Source organism: Bombina bombina, chromosome 2 (assembly GCF_027579735.1).
Source record: "Bombina bombina isolate aBomBom1 chromosome 2, aBomBom1.pri, whole genome shotgun sequence".
In the NCBI taxonomy this organism is placed as follows: Eukaryota; Metazoa; Chordata; class Amphibia; order Anura; family Bombinatoridae; genus Bombina; species Bombina bombina.
This window is the reverse complement of record NC_069500.1, coordinates 508971377-508981204: the sequence shown is the minus strand read 5'-3', so window position 1 is coordinate 508981204 and position 9828 is coordinate 508971377. Positions and strand designations below refer to the sequence as shown.

The window sequence follows — 9828 nt, the reverse complement described above, 5'->3', positions numbered from 1 at the left end:
CTGTCCATGATGCGTGACGTGTGTTCATTGTATTTTTCTTTCTTTTTGCTTTTTCAGTCAATGAGGAAAATATAATAACAGAAAGGTGCACAGCTATTCATCCATATACTGCAAAAACATCAACACAAAAACAACAACAAAAAAGAGAAATTTAAATATGATGTTATCTTAAATGTGTATATATACCTTTCATTGGTTAACACAACAAAACATTATTTCCTTGCTTAGCTTTAATATTGTTGCAGCATGTATAATAGTAGCAGACATTTCTTTCTGCTAGAATTCCATGAGCCTCGCATCCTTCAGAACCTCATTTTCTCACTAATCTTGCTAACTTACATCATGACATTGAGTGGCAACTTTCTTATCATTGTGCTAATTTGGAAGAGTCACAATCTTCACACTCCTATGTATTTCTTTCTTGTAAACTTATCTTTCTTAGAGATCTGGTTTACCACCTCTATTGCACCAAGGTTCCTCTCCATCCTAGCCTTTGGAAGCATTACTGTATCCTTCTGGAGCTGTCTCACACAGTGTTACTTTTACTTCTTTTTAGGTTCTGTTGAGTTTTTTGTGCTAACAATCATGTCATTTGACAGATATATTGCTATATGTTATCCTTTACATTATACAACTTTGATGAACAGAGGCCTCTGCATACAGCTTGCTCTCTGCTCTTGGGTTGGGGGTTTTCTGGAGACCGTTGTTCCAACTATACTGGTATCACAACTGCCCTTCTGTGGCTCTAACAGGATTAATCATTTCTTTTGTGATGTTGACCAACTGTTGAAGCTTGCATGTGCAGACACCAAATTTATAGAGCTTCTTAACCTTTTAATTTCTTCAGTTATTATATTTGTGTCACTTATCTGCATCATTGTCTCATATACAAAAATTATAACAACAATTTCAAAGATACCCTCAAGAGGTGGTCGTTGGAGATCTTTCTCAACATGTGTTTCCCATCTTATTCTTGTTTCTCTGTTTTATGGAGCTTCACTATGTATGAGTTTAAAGTCCATTAAAGGGACCACCATGAATTTTAACAAACTGGCCACTGTCCTGAATACAATTGTTACACCACTCCTGAACCCATTTATTTATACACTGAGGAATAATCAAGTAAAAAATGCTCTAAGGAGACTTATGGGTGGGAAGATTTCCAATGCATGAATACAACAAATTCATAAAACAGCTGAATATACAGTATATATACATCATCATCATTTAGTTCTATTAAGTTTGTCTGTCCTTCAAATATCTCCTCTATCAAGGACTAATTATATATACAGTTTATTGTGATTCCTGCTGAGTATAAACAACATTAATAAACATGCTATTTTACAGATAAAATAATTGCATTTCATTTTACAAATATTTCTAAATTTATATATTTAGAAGTAGTATACTAGCCCAGCCCCAAGTAGGTAGATGGCACAGGAAATATATGTCCTTGATTAGCAGGATATCCCTTTTTTTTTCTTCTTTCAAAGTTTTTCTAATACAATATGATGTTCTTGAATTGTTCACGCACACCCATAAGACATTGCAAGTTTTTCTCTCAAAATCCGCTCTTCATTTGACAGCCATCTCTGCTGCTACCAAATTTCTCTATCCTACCAGCAATTTGATATCACCTTGATATATATTTTTAAAAATGTTTCCTGCTCTTCAAGCTTGAGTATTAAGGGCATATTTATCAAGCTCCGTTGGACCGCTGCTCCAAAACTTGTGCGCCTGCTCTGAGGCCGCAGACAGAAATCAACAAAATCGAATACGATCGGGTTGATTGACAGCCCCTAATAGCATCCGATTGGCTGCAAATCTGCAGGGGGCGGCATCTCACCAGCAGTTCACAAGAACTGTTGATGCAATGATAAATGCCGACAGCGTATGCTGTCGGCATTTATCGATGTGCGTCGGACATGATACGCTACTTCGTATCATGTGGTCTTACACATTGATAAATATGCCCCTTAATCTTTTTTGGCTGGCATATAGCAGCTAAAACAACTGTGAACATTATGGCATTTATGCCAAGTTGGCATTTATCCTATTAAATACTATTGAGTTGTTCTGTGTTGTGGTAAATTGAGTCAAGATTTTGTCTTCCTCTACTAGATGTAGATGTAAAAAAAAAAACACACACACATATTGAATAAAATCATATTAATATTGAAGAGTTAAGTTGGCACTAATATTTTATAAATAAAATGTGCCTATAAATTTGAATATAAATTGTTTCCATTCTGGAGTATATATACAGAAACAAATCCCCAAATCCGGAATTCCCAAATTCAGAATTATTCCAAAAGCCATCATTTTATATTATTATTTTTAAAAATAAAATTATTCAAAAACTATAATTTTTCCATACCAGTAAGTCACAGTCTTCTCTGACTGTATCTTTAGTTCCCTTTTAATGCAAAAAAAAATATTTATTTAAAATAAAAACTTTTATTTCCTTTACAATAACTGTACTGTACTATCTTTCTGACGGCACTATGTATTATATGAGACTACCTTTAGGTTGCTTGTATAAGCTGTATTATAACAAGTAAATATAGCCTAAATGACAAAAGATGACAAAATATGTTTACAATGGCTCCCATCCCCTCTCCAAGCTGTCCCATTTTACAGATTTTGAAATCCAAACCTGTTCCGGACCCATGCAATTTGGCTAAAATTTTTTTTACCTGTATTAAATATATATTAAAGGAACAGTCTACTCCAGAATTTGTATTGTTTTAAAGGATAGATAATCCCATTACCCGTTCCCCAGTTTTGCATAACCAACACGGTTATATTTATACACGTTTTACCTCTGTGATTATCTTGTATCTAAGCCTCTGCAGACTGCCCCCTTATTTCAGTTGTTTTGACAGACTTGCATTTTAGCCAATCAGTGCTGACTCATAAGTAACTCAACGTGAGTGAGCACAATGTTATCTATATGGCACACATGAACTAACACCCTCTAGCTGTGAAAATATGTCAAAATGCACTGAAATAAGAGGCAGCCTTCAGGGGCTTAGACAATAGGTTTAGCTTTCAACAAAAAATACCACAGGAACAAAGCGAATTTGATTATAAAATTAAATTGGAAAGTTGTTTAAAATTGCATGCCCTATCTGAATCATGAAAGTTTAATTGTGATTAGACTGTCCCTTTGACTAAAGATTTGGGGGCTGATTTAGATAAAAATAAAACAATTTAGTAAAAATGTGCTATTGAATAGATCCCTGGTGAAAGTTGCAAGCATAAAACAAGTTTTTTATATCATTAAGATAGAGAGGCTAAGCAGCTAAAAAATGGGGGTAGGTTTATGATTAAAAAATGATAATATTTTCATGAACTGTGAAACATAATGAGGAAACGTGTAAACCTACAACAAAACCAAAGCCAAAAACCCTTTAAACCAGCTAAGGACTATTTGACAAGTGGTGCACATTTTAGCATTTTTGCTCATGCGCAAACACTGATAAAAATAAACATTGAACAGGCATTTAGCGAGAAAGTACTATTGAAAGTAAAATGTTTGCTCGCAAATGAAACTTCATGCGCTTACTTCAGGACTTTGCCCCATAGATTTCAATGGAGAGCAATGTTAAAAAAACATAACAAATATCACTCTCATGCTAACCCGACAAAACATTAGACCTACAGCGCTAAACCCAAAGGTAGTAATACATATTTTACATTTGCATCTCGCTCTTCACATGTATAAACACTGTATACGTATGTATACTGTATACATATGAATATATATATATATATATATATATATATATATACAGTATATATATATATATATATATATATATATATATATATATATATACATACAGTTTTTATATATTTATATATAGATATATTTATTTTTTATTTTTTTATACATATACATATAAAGCCAAATATATATTTGAATATATACAGGTATAGATATATACACTATTAAAGCACAGAAGAAACTGAGAATAATGACATTGTAACTAAGAATGATGACAAGGGTGGAACAGTGGTGGTTCTAGACAAAGAGACATATGTGGCTAAAGCACTCAGACAACTGAATAATCGAGACAACTATTTAGTTCTTCCCAATGACCCCACTAATCATTTTAGGGATGAGTTGTCTCATATCTTAGATGAGGGTGTGGAGCAGGGGTTTCTGGATACCAATACAGTGGAATATTTAGATTTCCAATATCCCAGGATACCCCCATTCCATCACCTTCCCAAGATACACAAATTCCTGGACAACGTTCAAGGTCGTCCAATAGTCAGTGGGATAGGATCCTTGTTGGAACACCTATCCCAATGGCTTGATTATATACTTCAAACCCTAGTCATGGCCCTTCCCTCTTACATAAGAGATACCAAACATGTGTTAAACTTGATGGAGAGCCTGCATTGGAGTGAATCTTTTCCTTGGGTCACGGTTGATGCAGTAGCTTTATATTCCTTCATCCCTCATGAGGAGGGAGTGGAGGCTATAGAATTTTTTCACTTATTATACTGATTAATTCCAAAAATATGTGTTGGGAATTGCAAAGTTCCTGTTGACTCACAATTTTTTTCAGTTTCAGGGCACTTTCTATCTCCAAAGATGTGGAACAGTGATTAAGCCTGATAAAACAGCCACTGGTGGCTGAGAAACACGTTGCACAATTTTTATTCTTTTAAATACAGTAAGTTATTTTACTTACCACTTGCTGTCTGCTTTTTGCCATACCATCTACTCCTCACATCTGTCTATGCACTTTTGAGAGTTCCTGGATGCCAGTGATCAAGTCTACTGGGTGACCAGATTGATCCCAGTTTGCCCCTATAGCACCAAGGGAGGTGCTTCAACAAATGTGAGTGCATTCCATATATCTTATTACTACTCATTTGCCTCAGCAATACTAAGCCATATAGGCACTCTTTTGTGCTTTATATTGTTTTCTACAGAATACCACACATCCACTGGAGGTCAGTCTTCTGGGTGACTGTTTGTGATCCCAGACTGCTTCATCTACACCACTAGGGGTGACATATCTCATGTGAGTGTAATCATTACACCTTTTACTATCCAAATATTCTCTACAATATTGGGCCATGTGGCGCTTCTGTCTTCTATTCGCTGCAAAGTTTTCCCCATCATACTCCAACCTGTTTTAGGTTGGTGGGAGTTCTTCCACATCTTTGGAGATATAAATCCTTTTAAGAAATACATACAGGCTTATGGTAGATTCATTGATGACCTCCTATGTGTGTGGAATAGTCCAAAAGAAGACACTGTTGTGTTTGTAGAGTATTTAAATTGTAATGGGGTTGGTCTCCGGTTCACCTTTGAGAGTCATCCTACTACTATCAATTATTTGGATTTGACTTTGACAGGTACTTTAGGAGGAGATATTCTAACTAGGGTGTACAGGAAACCAATCTCAGTGAATTCTCTCTTACATGAAAAAAGCTGTCATCCCAAACATACAGCAGCAGCAGTGGCCAAGGGACAGTTCACTCGCCTAAAAATAAATTGTTCTGATTTGGGAGACTATAACCTGCAAGCTAAAGATCTTGAATTAAGACTCAGATAAAGGGTCTCTTCGAGCAAAGTGATTGTAAAAGCTAAGAAACAGGTAGAGTGTAAACCAAGAGGTACACTGTTGAAAGATAAAGAAAGGGCCAAGAAAGAGTTTAAAGGCATACATTGTGTAACCAACTATAGTACAGAGTTCCCACAAATAGCTTCCATCATATGTAACCACTTCTCCATTCTAGCAGCAGATGATAGATTATCAGATGTGGTTAAACAAGGTCTGTGATGCAGCTCCAGGAAGTGTTCTACCTTAGGTTCACTACTTTCCCCAACCCAGCTCAAAGAGAAACAAGTAATATCTGGCTCATGGCTAAGCAGCTCAGGGATGTATGGCTGTGGACATAGAAAATGCAAACCCTGTGAATAGCTAGACAAAACCAAGGGTTTCAGCTCTCATGTGACAGGTGAAAAGTTTGACATCAAAACATGTATGAATTGTATGACCACTCAGGTGATATACATGATTAGATGCCAATCCTGTGGGATTCAATATATCAGGTTCAAGTCCAGAGATATAAAATCAAGAATTCGGGAACACTTTTCCACCATTAATCAGGGAAAATCATCCACTCCGTTGGTGCGACACTTTGTGGAGAAGCACAATGGCAAAATAGACACATTCAAATGGTGTGCCATAGAAAGAGTGAACAAACTCACAAGGGGTGGTTATGTAGATAGATTACTGGCCAAAAGAGAAATCTCTTGGATGTTCCGTTTTAGAACCAGAGTGCTGGAGGGTTTAAAAGGTGTGATCTATTCAATTATTGGGAGTGATTGTTTCATTATGATTCATTATGATACTTGTATTTGCCCTCTAGGCATTTTTGTTCTCCTATGTGAACAAGTCCTTATAGATTTAACTTGTTTAGCTTTGATCTGTTATAGTGTGTTAGAATCATGTTGCCTTTCTTCTGTGTTCTCCATTTTCCACTTTATATGTAGTGTTGTGTAAACATTTTCCCACATGTAACATGTCTATCAAGAGTCAGAATTCGGTCCTTGCTTTTGTATATGCATTTGTGGTCTTACCCTTTTTCTGTATAATATCATATCACTTGATTACTGTGTAGTTGTCAATTTTTATCTTTTACTTTCTGATATACCTTTAACCAGTTATTTCATGCAGTCCACATATGGTATACTAATTAATTAGGTGATGCACTACTTCCTATGAACCAATGGTATTGCTTTTTAAAATATTTTAGTCTGTGAAAAGTGCACCCCAGTCAGGCTATGAATACGGCTGATTGCCGAAATGGGTAAGCAGTCTGTGCTGTACATCTTACCTCCGCTTTTTTGTTACTTATGTTGGTTGCTGCCATCATTTTTAATTGATCTAATAAATGTCAAGTTTTATCTATTTACGAGCTTAGAGTTTCTTCCGTGCTTTAATATTGTCATTTACCGGCACTCCAGCTCTATCTGTACACACTTACCTCTAAACCTATTGGTCACTAAGATACACACCCCCATTCTCCTGTCAGTGATGTCACATTAGCAGACAGCGTACACTGAGGACGCCTAAAAATTGGAGGCAGTGGAGTCGGGCCGATCACTCTCTACAGGCAGAGCCACTGAGGACCTGGCCACATCTGTTTCGGTATTGACACAGCAACATTCGATTCTGTTTGGCACAAGGAGACTAAGGTAGACACACAATATCCCAGGAGGTATCTACTGAATTTTACAGTTATTAAGAATGGTGATCTAGTAGTTGTGTGAACACAACATTCCAGGAAAGTTCTCCCTGTCATCCAACCGAACAGGCTTTCAAGGATCTATATACCCAGGATGTACACTCTGCACCATTTCTTCAAGGGTGGATATTGTTTCTCGTTAATGGGGAAAGAATAAGACTGTGTTAAATTTGTATTGTGGCCTAATACGTTTTCTTCAAGTGTATTATTACATATATTGAGTGTAAATAGTACTGTATCACACATTATTCATAACGCTGTATAGATATATACAGACATATAAAGGAAAATATATTTTAAAATACAAAGAACATTTTCTACTATGTGAAGAACATTGGAATGTAAAATATTTACAGTAAATACATAATAAAACACATGATAAAATCTTAAAATTAAAAATGATTTTAATGTTTTAAGATATTTGACTGGAAAGGACTCAAGAGAGAGAGAAAGAAAGGGAGATATATATATATATATATATATATATATATATATATATATATATATATGTGTGTGTTTATATTTGTGTATATGCGTGTACATACAGTACATACATAAATACACGTTTATACACATACATGCACACACCACACACACACATATATTTCCACTGTGTATCTGCACTCACAATTCAAAGATAGTCAGCAACCAGGGTGCTCAGTCAAAATTTCAATAAGTATCAACAAGTAGGGACTGCACTCACTGGATTCAGTTCAAATAATACCTTATTTATTCAATGGTTGAATAAATAAGGTTTTATTTGAACTGAATCCAGTGAGTGCAGTCCCTACTTGTTGATACTTATTGAAATTTTGACTGAGCACCCTGGTTGCTGACTATCTTTGAATTGTGAGTGCAGATACACAGTGGAAATATATATATATATATATATATATATATATATATATATATATATATATATATATATATATATATTTATTGTTTATGTTTATTGTAACATTTAAAAATAATGACCAAGCCACCAAATACAAAAAACTGTGAGGAGCGCAGCACAACGGCTTACACGTTTCGGGAATGTCCCGTAATCATAGCCTAACTTGTGCATACCTTTACTAAGCTTAAAAGCACACTACTTCTCTCTGATTGGTTAAAAAACAGCGCTACTCAAAAGATAACACCTGTGTACACAGCACGTCTCTAACTTCTACATGGGAAACTTTAGACTCAAAAATTTGTTAACCAGCTTAATTTTGAAAAATTCTAGATGGTAATATACATGTATAAATAAGAGCAAACAAATAAATGTATATTACCTAATATTGGGCACAAAGCCCTTTACAAAACTGATTATTTGAAAGCAGAATAATAATATATGAATACATTTCATGAAAATATTTATAGTTCAATTTTTACCTATGAAACGTAATTAATCCATAGTGAGATAATATATTAGCAATAATTCCAGTGCAGTACAAACTCATGCAGAATAAGCAGGTTCATGGGTATGAGATAGAGAGTTGAATAAAAAGACCATAGGAGATAGCAATTATTAAAGTGACCAGGTGTCAATACCTATGGACATTATTAACATATTATACATATAAAGTGCCTATAGTCCTGAGAAAGTACAAATAGAACCCTTAGTCAAGGAATGTACCTGTTTATGAGTTGGTGGTTATACACGAATGGGTTGAACATTCTAGAAAATAATTGTGTTGCTAAATCAATCCCATTAATTAATGATGTTGTACCTGTTGTTTAAACCTTCAGGATATCTGGTCCTCGATTTGAACATCCTGAAATGTCTCTCTTGGCTAGGAGTTTGTCTACATCCCCTCCCCTATTTGGTATCCTTACTTGTTCAATGGCACACCACTTCATTGTGTTTAGATAACCATTGTGAATTTCAGAGAAATGTTGTACCAGGGGGGTGGATGACTTACCCCTGCCAAGAGTAGAAAGATGTTCCCTTATTCTAGATTTTAGATGGCGGTATGGATCTTGTCAGTATAGGGTTTACCGCTCACTTTTTGGCCTCCCAGGCAAACTCGTAATACCGGCGCTATGGAAATCCCATTGAAAATGGACACTTTAAAAAGTGCGTTACTGACGTTGCGTGATGGCCAAAATGGTGCGCGGTACACCTATTCTGACAAGACTTGTAATAGCGGCGTTATGAAGCATTTTTCACTCATAATGCCAAACTCGTAATCTAGCTGTTTGTTAGTACAGGTTTGTTGCCAAAATCTTGATGGGAATGTGTTTTCACTGTTACCTTGCATAACTTCTACCTGTCACAATACCTTAATACCTAAGCAAGCGCTCACAGTTTTTAGAGGAGGCTCTTTCTATATATATTTTTGTGATCTTTCCCCCACTTCTTTAGTCCCTGAAATATATTCCCTCCGACTGCAAAACTTATAAACAGTAACTCACAGTATATATTATCACCATCTATCTCATGTGTATGTGGCATCTTGATAAAGCCCAAGGGAGGGCGAAACGTGTCGCTTGCATATGTGACACTGTGACATTGTATCTTTGAAACACTAAGGGATATCTCAGTACAGTCTGTACTGCAACTTTAAC

At 35.6% G+C, this 9828-nt stretch overlaps 1 protein-coding gene across 1 annotated transcript; it reads left to right on the top strand.

Annotated features, from left to right (window-relative positions):
• Positions 1–246: 246 nt before the first annotated feature.
• LOC128647102 (olfactory receptor 6X1-like) lies at positions 247–1173 on the top strand. The gene has a single exon (XM_053699918.1). It carries the CDS (start codon positions 247–249, stop codon positions 1171–1173), a length of 927 nt encoding a protein of 308 aa, XP_053555893.1.
• Positions 1174–9828: the final 8655 nt, after the last annotated feature.

Excerpts from the sequence above, each read along its gene's own strand:
- LOC128647102 (XM_053699918.1), top strand. The coding sequence starts at position 247 with ATGTATAATAGTAGCAGACATTTCTTTCTGCTAGAATTCCATGAGCCT.